The sequence below is a fragment of the Narcine bancroftii genome, chromosome 2 (genome assembly GCF_036971445.1).
Source record: "Narcine bancroftii isolate sNarBan1 chromosome 2, sNarBan1.hap1, whole genome shotgun sequence".
Classification (NCBI taxonomy): domain Eukaryota; kingdom Metazoa; phylum Chordata; class Chondrichthyes; order Torpediniformes; family Narcinidae; genus Narcine; species Narcine bancroftii.
The window spans coordinates 370,956,258-370,971,105 of NC_091470.1; the positions used below are offsets into that span (position 1 = coordinate 370,956,258).

At 46.6% G+C, this 14,848-nt stretch overlaps 1 protein-coding gene across 1 annotated transcript in view; it reads right to left on the reverse strand.

Annotated features, from left to right (window-relative positions):
- The window catches only part of LOC138753136 (laminin subunit alpha-3-like), a 341,672-nt gene that overhangs the window by 33,258 nt on the left and 293,566 nt on the right, over positions 1 to 14,848 (reverse strand). Inside the window, exons 58-63 of the mRNA XM_069915711.1 lie at positions 13,289 to 13,454; positions 11,233 to 11,366; positions 10,053 to 10,209; positions 8,819 to 8,938; positions 3,540 to 3,688; positions 1,237 to 1,360 (exon numbers count right to left, since the gene is read on the reverse strand). Coding sequence (XP_069771812.1) covers positions 1,237 to 1,360; positions 3,540 to 3,688; positions 8,819 to 8,938; positions 10,053 to 10,209; positions 11,233 to 11,366; positions 13,289 to 13,454 — 850 coding nt within the window. The remainder of the gene's footprint in view (positions 1 to 1,236; positions 1,361 to 3,539; positions 3,689 to 8,818; positions 8,939 to 10,052; positions 10,210 to 11,232; positions 11,367 to 13,288; positions 13,455 to 14,848) is intronic.

The window sequence follows — 14,848 nt, forward strand, 5'->3', positions numbered from 1 at the left end:
GCCATGTAAAGAACACAATTTCAAGTGTGGGATTGCAATGGAAAGGAAGATAAATTAGCATTAAGCGAAGGCAGCATGAGAACGCTGTTGTGGGCTGAGTGGAAAACACTGTAGGTGTGAGATTTCACCTTCTTCCCGTTGGGAGGAAGGCGAAAATAGTGTGTCCAGGATGTGATTGGTCCCTCAGTATGTTGGTTGATTTTTCTAGGCAGCGGGCGAGATAGATGGAGAGGAGGGAAGATTGCGTTATATTTTTCCAGGTTATGTTGAATCGCATTATTTCTGGAAGCATGGTCTAGAATGTCTGGAGAGGGAGAGGTCTGGAGGGTTATGGACTGGGTGCAGGTCAATGGGACGAGCGGAATGATGTTTTGGCACAGACTAGAAAGGCCAAATGGCCAGTTTTCTGTGCTGTAGTGTTCTATGGGTTCTAAAGGTTGTCATAGCTGAAGGGTGGTCATGGGAATGAGCACCCACTGTTGCACAAATGCTCTTCATGGCATGTGACTCTAACAGCCTCTGACAACCCAGTCCAACTCCTGACCTTCATGTGTGGCCTAGTTCTTATGCCTGGCGAAGCTGTTCTCACGGTGAGGAGAAGGGACAAAGGAGGGCCACTGGTGCCTCGAAACCAGTTGCTCCTGGCAGATGGGGCTCGTTAACCACGGATGGAAATCATCTAGGAGAGGGGAAAACTCCGATTTCAAACCTCCGCTGCCTTGTGGCTGGACTCACACACGGGAAAGGCTTTGGGAGTAAACCCCAAAGGAAAATCCGGAGTCAGAGTCCCACAGGTGACTGATTGCTGTACCCAGCACTGGCTCAGCAACTCCTGCGATGCTGCTGGCACCAAACTGTACTGGCCTTTGTCGTTCCTTTGGACCTGACATTAGCATTGAGAGAGAGGGGGGTCCTACTGCATTGCAACAGGGGGATCTCCATATCAACTCTGCCCTGGCTTGTGCCCTGGAGAGGACACTCCACAGTGACTACCAGAGGTGCAGCAGCCATGGTCGACCACGACCGACAGAGGTCAGACTGTTCTATGGTTCTAAATGATTTAAATGAAGACTTTTGAAATTACAGAAGATCATTGTCCCAAATGTGTGTTGTGAAAGACACTGTGAAAATGCTTAATTCTTAAGTATATATAACAGCCTTCAAATTAAACAAGTCGTAGTCTTTGGTTCAGTATTGGGTCATTGAGAATTATGTCAAATGAGGTACAAGACTCACCAACAAATCCGGAGAGCACCCTTTACTAACTCCAACAGTGTACTCCCGGGCCAAATCCTTGTTGCCAGATGCTTTGGGGTTTTTCACACAGCCCCGCAGTGAAGATTTCACAGGCATGTTTAAACTGCAACAAAAGATGTCAGAGAGAGTTATGCCACAGTCCTTGCTTCATACATCAACTAAACTCAGTCAGCCTGGCTTTAAACTCACCCATTAACAATCAGCACATTGGAAAGGTGCAGGCAATTTATTTACAGAACAGAAGAAGCTGATTCTGGCCATGTAAACCTGTGCCATCCAATTACACCCAAATTAATCTACAACCATTTGGATGGTAGGAGGAAACTGGAGCCCCCGGGGAAAACCCACGCAGACATGGGGAGAACGTACAAACTCCTTACAGACAGGGCAGGTTTCGTACCCGCTTCATTGTAATAGCTTCATTGTCATTGTAATAGCGTCGCGCTAACTAGTTAACATCGCGCGACGCAGTAGGCTGCAGAAAATGGCAAACAGAGCCAAGTCCCTCACGGGTTCTGGCCTCCCATCCATTACAGACATCTGTGTGAGGCGCTGCCTCAAGGATGCAGCCAACATCATAACGGAAACCCATCGTCCTGGTCACAACCTCTTCTCTCTGCTCCCTTTGGCCAGAAGGTACAGAAGCCTGAAGACCAGCTCATCCAAGTACAAGAACAGTTACTTTCCAACAGATCTTGAAACTCCCCGTAATACCCTAACACCAAACTACTCCAGGACCACCAAAACTGCAACTTATCCATCCGTTGACATTTATTATCTATTTTTCTGCCTTGACAACCGTGGTAATTTGATGCATACTTTTACAGTCAGGCTGCAGCAAGTAAACATTTCAGTGCATCTATGTTATACTGTGTATAACAACAAATTCTCATTGACCATAAATATGGAGAGAAAGAGTTAATTTTACAGCTGAATAACTTTTGATTATGAACCTGAACTGTTTCTCTCTGGAGCATTATAATTTAATCCAGGACCTCAGGTGTTATATATTATTAAAACTACAAGCCAGGGCCGAATACATTCCCCACATCTGGTTTTGAGGCACCAGTGGCCCTCCTTTGACTCTTTTCCTGACCATGAGAACAGCTTCGCCAGGCATAAAAACTAGGCCACACATGAAGGTGCCAATTTCAATGAGTTATATAAGACCAAAGGCCAAAGAAGCAGAAATAGACCATTCAGCCCCATCATTACATAATGAGCTGATCCAAATTCCAACTCAGCCCCACTGCCCGGCCTTCTCCCCATAAACTTTGATGCCCTGGTTAATCAAGGACCTATCAATCTTTACCTTATTAACACCCAATGACATGGCCTCCACAACAGCCTGTGACAATAAATTCCACGGATTCACCACCATCTGTCTGAAAAAATTCCTCCACATCTCTGTTCTGTGTCTACAAGTACAATGTACAGATGCACCAAAACTCTTACTGACCAAAATACTTCAACCATGATTAGAATTCTGCTCTTATCTCTTATGGTCTAAAGTTCTCACCCCTGTAGTTAAATACTCTAGGATCATCAGTCCCTCTCTTGACTTCAGCACCTCCACTATCTTTCAGATCTCCTCCAGTCCTAGATTTTGGTTGCTCTTGACTGCCAAAGCATTGCCCACAGTGACGGTGTCTTTAGCCTGCTTGGGTCTTGCACATTACCAAAATTCACACAGACCTCCAGCTCCACATTGTGGGAGCTTCAAAGGTTCCTTTTATTGTCATGTGATCATGCATTAAAGGTGTAATATATAGTACATGATACATTTCAACATTTGTCTGCTTTAATGCAAAGAATCACCATGAGCTTTGCCTGGAGGCCCTAACAATAGGAACGAGAGAAGCAAAAGAGAGATTAATAGTTTCTCTGAAATGTCTCAACAATTTTTTTGAGTAATGTTCTCGACGCTGGGGTAAAATACAGCAGAAACTGAGGGGCCATTTAAAACATGGAAGACTGCCGACGCAAGGAGGAACACAGCCAGTCTCACAGCATCCATAGGAGGTAAAGATATATTACCGACGTTTCTGGCCTGAGTCTTTCCTCAAGCGCCTCAATAAAGACTGAGTAAGGTGGAAGAATGGGAGGGGGAGGAATCCAGACCAACAAACAAAAGGTGTTAAGATTAGACCTTTTGGTAATTTCATTCATAAATCAAATCTGTTTTTCCTGAAGTAAACCTTGTGTGAGAGAAGTTTATTGAAAGGGTATTGTAGTCTTACATTCCGCTTTCTCTTTTTAAAATGAAAAGCATCATGACTTACCTCTCCTTGATGTGCAAGGGTAATCCACCCAGGTAATAATTTGGGAAGTTAAACTCTTTGAGATTGACCGTGCTATCAATAAAACTGTCACTGCCCACTCTCACAATGACCCGCTGAAGAGCTCCATTCTTGACGACTATTAACTTGATCTTAGATTAAATAGAAATAAAAATTGTTACATTTCCTTTCAAAGATCAAAGTGAATAAATGCACCCAGTTACCAAATATCTATTAACTTTATAAAAACAATAACATAGTTAATATTGATCATGGTTAATAAGTTTGTATGTATAGCAAGTAATTGTCCGGACCGGGGCCTCCGTCTGCCTCACTCGACCGAGGCCGGGGCCGCCGTCTCCCCCTTGCTCCTGCCCGGATCGGGGCCGCCGCCGTCTACCCTTCGCCCGGACCGGGGCCGGGGCCGCCGCTGCTCTCCCTGTGCCCGGACTGGGGCCGCCGCCTCCCCCTTGCTCCTGCCCGTATCGGGGCCGCCGCCGTCTACCCTTCGCCCGGACCGGGGCCGGGGCCGCTGCTGCTCTCCCTGTGCCTGGACTGGGGCCGCCGCCTCCCACTCCCTGTCCGGACCGGGGCCTCCGCCTGCCTCACTCGACCGAGGCCGGGGCCGCCGTCTCCCCCTTGCTCCTGCCCGTATCGGGGCCGCCGCCGTCTACCCTTCGCCCGGACCGGGGCCGGGGCCGCCGCTGCTCTCCCTGTGCCCGGACTGGGGCCGCCGCCTCCCCCTTGCTCCTGCCCGTATCGGGGCCGCCGCCGTCTACCCTTCGCCCGGACCGGGGCCGGGGCCGCCGCTGCTCTCCCTGTGCCCGGACTGGGGCCGCCGCCTCCCCCTTGCTCCTGCCCGTATCGGGGCCGCCGCCGTCTACCCTTCGCCCGGACCGGGGCCGGGGCCGCCGCTGCTCTCCCTGTGCCCAGACTGGGGCCGCCGCCTCCCCCTTGCTCCTGCCCGTATCGGGGCCGCCGCCGTCTACCCTTCGCCCGGACCGGGGCCGGGGCCGCTGCTGCTCTCCCTGTGCCTGGACTGGGGCCGCCGCCTCCCACTCCCTGTCCGGACCGGGGCCTCCGCCTGCCTCACTCGACCGAGGCCGGGGCCGCCGTCTCCCCCTTGCTCCTGCCCGTATCGGGGCCGCCGCCGTCTACCCTTCGCCCGGACCGGGGCCGGGGCCGCCGCTGCTCTCACACCCCTAACGTCGAGGTACTCGAGATGGCAGAGGTCGACAGCATCGAGTCCACGCTGCTGAAGATCCAGCTGCGCTGGATGGGTCACGTCTCCAGAATGGAGGACCATCGCCTTCCCAAGATCGTATTATATGGCGAGCTCTCCACTGGCCACCGTGACAGAGGTGCACCAAAGAAAAGGTACAAGGACTGCCTAAAGAAATCTCTTGGTGCCTGCCACATTGACCACCGCCAGTGGGCTGATAACGCCTCAAACCGTGCATCTTGGCGCCTCACAGTTTGGCGGGCAGCAGCCTCCTTTGAAGAAGACCGCAGAGCCCACCTCACTGACAAAAGGCAAAGGAGGAAAAACCCAACACCCAACCCCAACCAACCAATTTTCCCTTGCAACCGCTGCAATCGTGTCTGCCTGTCCCGCATCGGACTGGTCAGCCACAAACGAGCCTGCAGCTGACGTGGACTTTTTACCCCCTCCATAAATCTTCGTCCGCGAAGCCAAGCCAAAGAAGAAAGAAGAAAGAAAAAAAAATAGCAAGTAATTATTCAACCTTATTTTATTCTGAATAAAATTGAATAACAATTTTATGCGCATATAACACAATATACAAAAATTAAAATTATAATTTAATCCCAAAATTACAGGAAGGATATCAATAAGGTAGAGAGAGTGCTGAGAAGATTTACTAAAATGTTGCCTGGATTGCAGTATCTAGAATACGAAGAAAGATCGAGTAGACTGGGTCTTTATTCATTGGAGCGTAGAAGGTTGAGGGGGGATTTGATAGAGGTATTTAAAATGATGAGGGGGATAGATAGAGTAGATGGGAATAGGCTCTTCCCCTTGAGGGTAGGGGAGATTGGAACGAGGGGTTAGAGGGCAAAACTTTAGACGTAACAAGAGGAAGCTTCTTCACTTAGAGAGTGGTGGCAGAGTGGAATGACCTTCCGGAAGAGCTGGTTGCAGCAGGGTCAATTTTGTTATTTAAGAGAAGGTTGGATGAGTGCATGGATGTGAGGGGATTGGAGGGTTATGGGCAGGGAGCTAGAGGAGATCACTTAAATCAGTGCGGACCAGAGGGGTCGGGATGGCCTGTTTCCATACTGTAATTGTTATAATAGTTATTCATTTACATTTGTAAGACATACAACAAAATAGGTTCTGCAGTCTCTTTGATGGCATCCAATATTTAGATTACCTACAGTGCTATAAAAGATATACAAATGACACATTGCACTCTATATTGTCTACAATGTTGAATGGCAGCGCTGCGACTGATATGAACCCGAGAGAGCAGAGAACGTAGTCAACGCTGCTCCAAAGGGTTCAACCACATGGTCCTAATGCCAGAAGTTCCTTACATGCTTTTGTGACAGTATATAGATATGTTTTGGGGAGATAAATTTGGGTAGATTTGTTAGAGCAGGTCACATACAAACATTTTAAAATAGATCTTATTTAAAATACTGGGGTTCTGTTAATGATAGACATATCAGCCCCAGAGCTTTTGCAGAAGCTTTGGAGAGTGCCCAAGAGACTTCACTAATGGATTGTTGTTTACAAAAAGGCAACAGATGAAAGAGCTTGTCGGAGCAGCAGATTGTCTGGAGTGGAACTTGCTGTTCTAGGAGGGTCATGTTGTTTTGAAAGCAGAGAGAGTGAAACAGACTTTCTCCCTCAGAGAGAGAGAGAGAGAGAGAGAGAGAGAGAGAAGGAGGAAATTCAGTTCAGCAGTTTTACAGTCAGTAGCAGCAGCTGGGACTGGAACAGGACAAGCTGGCAAGCTTGTGGAAAACCCCTTTTGGAAGATGGGTTGTGAGTGCTTGGTTCAGCCTGGTCAAAGCCCTTATGGTTCATGCAAGAGGAGAGGACTGGCTGCCTAATGTTTCACTTGAAATAAGGGAAACAAAAAGGCTCTCTGTGGTGACCTGAAAGAAAGAGGTTATCATCTGGACAACCCTGAGGGGGCAAGTTTCGTAGGCAAGACGGTGAAGTGGCTGATTAAAAAGGAATCAGTTGTGGGTGTCCAGCGTACAACAAATCTCTCTCTGAAAACCAACAAGAACCTTCCTGAGTGGTAATCATTTACCTTTCAAGCACCAGAGCCTGGTGAACTTTATAAATGTTAAATTCTGTGCACAGTATAAGAATTGCCTGCAACCAGCAAACTTGGAGGAATGAGAAGTGAGATTAGATTGTGAACCTAAGAACTTTTCTGAACTTACACACACATTACCTACACGTGCGCTTAGAATTAGAAGGGGGTTAAGTTAGGTTAGTTAAGTCAATAGTGATAAGTTAAAGTGTGATTCTATTTTCATGTCTAAAGATAATCAAAAGCAACTTTTGTTTAAGTAACCATTTGTCTTGGTGAATATCTATTGCTGCTGGGCTTTGGGGTCCTCTGGGCTCGTATCACTTTAAACAACCTGTTAAAGGAGCTGATAGTGTTTGTAAGTAAAAACCTGCAACCATGGAATTTGTGCCCAATATGGTGGCGCCTATGTTCAGAAGCACCCTCGAGGGTTTGCAGACTCCAGGGGAGCAGCAGACCAGTCTAGGGCACCAGAAACAGGGAGATCACCCCCTGTTGAGAAGATGAAGCTGCAAGCAGTGGACCAGCAAGGGACTCTGCAGCTGAGGAACCCAGGTGATGCTGGGGGTGATGCGATCAGGGGACCCATACAGGCTATGGACTGCTGGAGACCAGCTCGTGGCAAACAGATATCAGAGATGAGATTTGAGAGGGCGCTGAAGTCAAGAAAGGCTCCTGAACGGCTTCGGATGCTGAAGACTTCCTGATCGTGTCAGAGGTTTAGATCTGGAGTGCGGGTATGATGAATCGTACAGGAGTCTTTTCATCTGATGCAAGGATCGACAACGAGATAGACAACAGACTCGCCAAGGCAAATAGTACCTTTGGAGGACTACACAAAAGAGTCTGGAAAAACAACCACCTGAAGAAACACACAAAGATCAGCATGTACAGAGCCATTGTCATACCCACGCTCCTGTTCGGCTCTGAATCATGGGTCCTCTACCAGCATCACCTGCGGCTCCTAGAACGCTTCCACCAGCGTTGTCTCCGCTCCATCCTCAACATTCATTGGAATGACTTCATCACCAACATTGAAGTACTCGAGCTGGGAGAGTCCGCAAGCATCGAATCCATGCTGCTGAAGACCCAACTGCGCTGGGTGGGTCACATCTCCAGAATGGAGGACCATTGCCTTCCCAAAATCGTGTTCTATGGCGAGCTCTCCACTGGCCACCGAGACAGAGGTGCACCAAAGAAGAGGTACAAGGACTGCTTAAAGAAATCTCTTGGTGCCTGCAACATTGACCCCTGCCAGTGGGCTGATCTCACCTCCATCCGTGCATCTTGGCGCCTCACAGTTCGGCGGGCAGCAACCTCCTTTGAAGAAGACCGCAGAGCCCACCTCACTGACAAAAGACAAAGGAGGAAAAACCCAACACCCAACCCCAACCCACCAATTTTCCCTTGCAACCGCTGCAACCGTGCCTGCCTGTCCCGCATCGGACTTCTCAGTCACCAACGAGCCTGCAGCAGACGTGGACATACCCCTCAATAAATCTTCGTCCGCGAAGCCAAGCCAAAGAAGAAGAACCGGAGTCTGTGCAACTGCAGAGGCTGCAGAAGTACTGAAGGAGAATTCATGGACATTCAGTGTCTCTGAAGGGATTGAGTTTTGCTTCTCTTTCTCTCGTACTGCAAGGGGCGTCAGGTGAAACTAAAGGCAACACTTTGCCTTATGGCAGGCAGAAGGCAATTTCATGTAAATGTTCTGTACAATTACATGACAATAAAGGAATCTTGAATATATAATACTCTATTCAGCACGATTTATCATGTACGGTATTACCTCTAATATATAATGTGATCGTCAGTACTATAGCAGAATATATTAGGAAAATATTCTATTCTATAGAAATACTATGCACATGCTATACTGTATGGGAGATTACAATGGTCCATATTATGCACCATTCGACAGCACAAAAATAAAATTACATATGTCATGTCTCCATCTCTTCTGATAATTAAAAAGCAATGAAATTGACTCACCACATTCTCTTTGGTGATGTCTAGTTCTTTCTCTGAGATAATTGGCTTGTTTAAATTTGACCTAATGTTGTATCTGAAGACCAGCTTTCCACCCTCAATGGTCAGAGCACAGCTTGTATTCTGAAAGCAATGAAGATCTGGCTGTCAGATTCCAGATTTATGACATCACATACAACTCTTTCCTGTGGGCCAGGCAGAATTACCACTTATTGGTAGCAGAAAAAGAACTGACTCAATGGACACATGTAAACACAAACTGACTGTGCAAAGCAGAGAGAGAGAGAGAAATCAATAATGTGCAAAACTAGGAGTCCTTAAATGAGTTTCTGATTGAGTTTATTGTTGAGAATTTACAATTTAATCACGAGCTGGTCCATTCTCCCACTCAGCCCCTCTGCCTGGCCTTCTCCCCAATAACCTTTGATGCCCTGGATAATCAAGAACTGGTCAACCTCTGTCTTAAATGAACCCAACCACCTGTGGCAACAAATTCTATAGATTCACCGACCCCTGGCTAAAGAAATGTTTTTGCATCTCTGCTCGAAACAGATGCCCTTTAATCCTGAAAGGCATATGACGCAGACACAGGGGCAACGTGTAAGCACCATTCAGCCAGTGTCAGGGGTCAAGATCAAACCAGGATCTCTGAAGTGCTTTTACCAGGTCTCCCTTGGGAGTTAATGACCATGTAGCAAGAATAAAATGGGATGAGTTGTAGGATTGGAGTAAGTGGATGGATGGTTGGTGGCCAACAAACACTTGATGTAAAAACACAACGCTGAAGAAACACAGCAGGTCAAACAGTGTCCTTTATAGAGCAAAGATAAAGGTAGAGAACCAACAGTTCAGGCTTGAGCCCTTCATCAAGGTGTGAGTGAAATGTAAGCAGGTGCCTGAATAAAATGGTTGGGGAAGGGGATGGTGAGGAGCACGGGTAAGATGTAATAAGTGGATAAGGGAGGGATGGCACACCAGCAAGCAGTGGGAGGGGGACTGGCTCTGTGAATGGGTGGAGAGCTGCAGGAAAGGAGACAGAGAGATAGGGAAGAGAAGGAGAAGGAGGTGAGTCCAGCAGAAAGCGTAAATGTGGGCCAATGCCATTTGGTTGGAGACTGCCCAGATGGAACACTAGGCAGCACTGGTGATATGTTGGAAGGGCCAGTTGGTGCTCTGTGTGAACCCATTATCGTAACACTGTGAAATGCAAGAAAAATTAATGGGAAAGTATGCTTACCAATTTCTCAAAGTACAACAGCACTGCATCTTTTGTGGCGGTTTTAACAGTTTGCTCGATTGATGAGATCTTTATCACTTTGGTCAAGTTTATATGTGCGTAGCCAGTACCATCAAAATAGAAACCATCGCTTCCTGGTTCCTTGGTTGGTTTATATCTGTGAATAAAACATAAACCATTGAAAGTTCAAATTTATTGTTTGAGAACATCGCCTACAACCCTGAGATTTTTTTTCATGTGGGCCAGGCAGAATTTCTACTTCTCAGTAATGTAAACTGCACTCAAGAAAAGATACTTACACAAATGAGAGAAATGTAAACAAATAAAAAATCTAAATAAACTGCAATATAGAAAAAATATTCAGTTATAAATAATTTGCAAAATTCCTTAAATGAGTCCCTGATTGAGTTTGTTGTTGAAGAGTCTGATGGTGTGGGGCGGGCCGGGGGGGGGGTAGCTGTTCCTGAACCTGGTGGTGCAAGTCTTGAGGCACCTACACCTCTTTCCTGATGGCAGCAGCGTGAACAGAGCATGTGCTGGGTGGTGTGGATCCTTGATGATCGCTGCTGCTCTCCAATGGCAGTGTTCCCTGTAGATCTTCTTGATTCATTCCATTAAGGAACTCTTTCAGAGGTGGTGTCTTAAGAAAGTAGCTTCTATCCTCGAGGACCCTCACCACTCAGGCCATGCCCTTCACTCTGCTACCATCAGGAAGGAGGAACAGGAGCCTGAAGATGAACACTCAGTGGCACAAGGACAGCTTCTTCCCGCCCAGCCATCAGATTCCTGAATGGTCAATGAACCACAGACATAACCTCACTTTTTTTCTTCTTTTGCACAGATCTATTTTATTTTTGATTAGTGAAATTTAGAGCAATTATGCACCTTTATGCTGCCATAGAACAACAAATTTTGTGACTCATGACAATAAATTCTGATTCTGATCTCTCAATTTCTTCAAGTATTAGGGGTGTTATTGTCAGTGATCATTTATTTCATATTTGGATGGGAGCTTGCTGTGTGCAAATGACTATGTTACCACAGGGACCAAACCATTTGGGGGAATTCTGTGTCTGTATTCCATGTAAATTCAGGATTTTCTATTCAAAAATGGAGCAAGTTTCTCCATAAATAATGTGAATGTAACACCTATTCGCAGGGTGAAGGCCAGGAAACATACCTTTGACATGGTTTGTCTTGTGTAGTGTTGATGTTGAAGGTTTCCTTAAAGTTGTACAAGCTGATGAGTTTCTCATTCAGAACACCAAGTTCAATGCAACCTTCATATTTCGGATAATCTAATGTACTCGGAGACTGGAAGGAAACATTCACAGTTAGGACACTGTACCGTAGAGGATGAGGAGGGTCATACCCTTTTAACACGCCATGAGTCCCATAGCACAGCTTGATGGGAAGAGAGACAGTGGTGAGAGATGACAGTGGGGCAGGAAATGAAACAACACTGCTCATTCTGGGGAGATTCAATGCACAAAACTGCTGGAGAAACTCAGCGTCTGTTGGAGGTAACTATACATAACCAATGTTTCGGGCCTGAGCCTTTTGTCAAGGAATGAGCGAAAAGCAGGGGCAGGTGCTTGAATAAAATGATGGAGGGGAATGGCAGGGGAGCAGCACAGGCCCTCGGGCAAGAGGATATGGTTGGGAGACCAGGGAGAAACAAGCTTGGAAGTGATAGCGGAAGGGGTTGGCTCTCTGAATGGAGAGGGAAGGAGTTGGAGATCTAGAAAAGGAGACAGATGGATGGAGAAAGAGAGAGAGAGACAAAGGGGATGGGCACATGGAAACCAGAGAAATCAATGTTAACACCATTTGGTTGGAGAGCACCCAGACGCAATATTTGGTGTCATGAGGCTCCATCTTGCACCAGGAGAATCAGAGATAAAGTCACAGAGATACAGACTAGGCCCTTCTGCCCATCTAGTCCATTCCTTCCATTGACCACCCATTGAATGACACTCATCCCTCATGGCCACATTCAGGATTGTTAACAGTGTGGAGGAGCAGAGGGGCCTAGGGGTCCAGGTCTATCAATCCCTCAAGGTTGCTGTGCAAATTGAGAGGGTGGTTAAGTAGGTGTACGGTGTGCTGGCCTTCATTAGTCGGGCGGTTGAGTTCAAGAGCTGTGAGGTAATGTGGAAGCTCTATAAACCTCTGGTTCGTCGACACTTGAGATATTGCATTCAGTTCTGGTCACCTCATTACAGGGAGGATATAGAAGCTGTGGAGAGGATGCAGAGGAGATTTTTCAGATGTTGCCTGGATTGGAAAACGTGTCTTATGAAGAAAGTTTGAATGAGCTCGAGCTTTTCTCTTTGGAGCAACAAAAGATAAGAGGTGTCTTAATAGAGCTATACCGGATTATGAGGGGCATAGATAGGGTGGGCAGTCAGCACCTTGTTCCTGGGATGAGAGTAGGAAATGACAGAGGACATCTGTTTAAGGTGAAGGGAGGAAAGTTTAGGAGAGACATCAGAGGTTCATTTTTCACATAGAATGGTGGGTGCTTCGAATGCAATGGTGGAAGCTGGTACTGTACAATATGGTCATTTAAAAGACACTTAAGCAGGCACCTGGATGTAAAAATAATATGGGGTTATGCACGTGAGGTAGGGAAGGGCTGGATTACATAGGTGGGCCGACAGGCTTGTACTGGGCAAGAATGTTTTATCTCTCCCACATCCTCACCCTGATCCACACATCAGGGTCACTTTACAGAGGGCAGTTACCCCACTGATCCACACGTCTTTGGGAGGGAACCGGAGCACTCGGGGAGATCATGCAAACTCCAGGGTGGTGATTGAACTAGGGTCTCTGGCACTGGAAGGCAGTGACTCTCTGTGCCATTCTCAACTGAAATTCTCTCCCTTAAAAGCTTATTTATCATGTGGTTTATTTTTCAGACAGTGAGCATTTCACTATCAGATCAACCCTCAGTCTCACATGCTCCAGGGAATAAAAACTTAGTCTCTCCATCCTATACCTATAATTCAAGCCCACTAGTCTCAACATCCTGGAGAATCTCCTCTGCAACCCTTCCCATTTATTGATGTCCTTCCTTCAGCTTGGCGACCAGAACTGTACACCATACTCCAAATGTGGTCTCACTGATGTCTTGTACGGCTGAACCATGAGGTCCCAATGTTTGGATTCCATGAAAATGAGCATGCCAAACACCTTCCTCACCACCCTGTCCCCCCCACATAGCCGATTTTTACCATGAAGGTTTTGGGAAATCCTCCGACATAGAAGACAGCATCCTTTGGATCGAGGTTAAGCAACAGGTGTTTCCCATCAGTCGTTGTAACCTGTGTGCGGCTATCGATGAGTTTACCACCAGCGTGGCTGACCAGGCTGTAGTTCAAGGTTCCATACTTCAGGATCCTGAAAGAGAAGAGTTTGCATGAGGTCTGGGTTATGATGGGAGAGGACAGAAACAGGCCTTTGGCCTATCTAGTCTGTACCAAACTATTATCTACCCAGTCCCATTAACCTACACTGATTGCGTACCCCTCTCATCCATATACCTGTTCACATTTTTCTTAAAAGTTAAAATTGAGCCCAAATTCACCACTTCAACTGTCAGTTCATTTCACACTTCCACCACTCTCTGTGTGAAAAAGTTTCCCCTAATGCACCCCTTAAACTTTCCTCTTTCACCCATAACCCATGTCCACTCGTTCTTGTCTCACCCAACTTCAGTGGAAAAAGTCAGCCTGCATTTACTCTGCCTATACCAATCATAATTTTGTATATCTCTGTCAAATTTCCCCTCATTCTCTGACAATCCAAGGAATCTTACCAACCACTGTCAATCTCTGGTTCTTGACCCTCTCCTGAGAATAACACGTCATTGTGACCAAAATCTCAATTAAATCTTCCTGCAGCCTTATCTTTCCCAAAGGGAAAGAATTCCAGCCTTTCCAACCTGTCCTCTCATCCTGGCAACATCTGTTTAGGCTTCTCAGGGATAGGCTTTGTGAAGGGTAGGTCATGTCTCGAGAGCCCAATTCAGTTTTCTGAAGAAGTGACCAAAGAAACTGATGAAGGTAGAGTGGAGGATGTGATGTATGTGGATGTTTACTAAGGCATTTGACAAGGTGCCCAATGGAGACTCATTCAGAAAATCATGAGCTATGGGATCCATGAAATCTTGGTCGTGTGGAATTAAATCCAGATAAGTATGAGGTGATGTATTTTTGTAGATTGAACTTGAAGGTGGAGTACATCGTTAATGGCAGGATTCAACAGTGTGGAGGAACAGAGAGACCCTGGGGTACGAACCCATAGCTCTCTCAAGATTGCTGTGCAGGATGATAGGATAGTTAAGAAGGTTTGTGGTGTGCTGACCTTCATTAGTCAGAGGTTGAGTTCAAGAGTTGTGAGGTCATGTTGCAGCTCTATAAAGTGAGACCACACTTGGAATATTGTGTTCAGTTCTGGTCGCCTCATTACGGGAAGGACGTGGAAGCTACGGAGAAGGTGCAGAGGAGATTGACCAGGATGTTGCCTGGATTGGAGAACTTATCTGAAGAGCCAAGGTTAACGGAGAAGGGACTTTTCCCTTTGGAGCGAAGAAGGATGAGAAGTTTGGGGTTTCCTCTGGTGCTCCAGTTTCCTCCCACCCTCCAAAATGTATGGGGTATGTTGATTAATTGGATGGCATGGGTTCATCGGCCGGAAGTGAAACACAAAAGTCTGCAGACACTATGATTGTAATAAAAACACAGAAACTCAACAGGTTTCACAGTGTCCATAAAGATATACTGCATAATTAA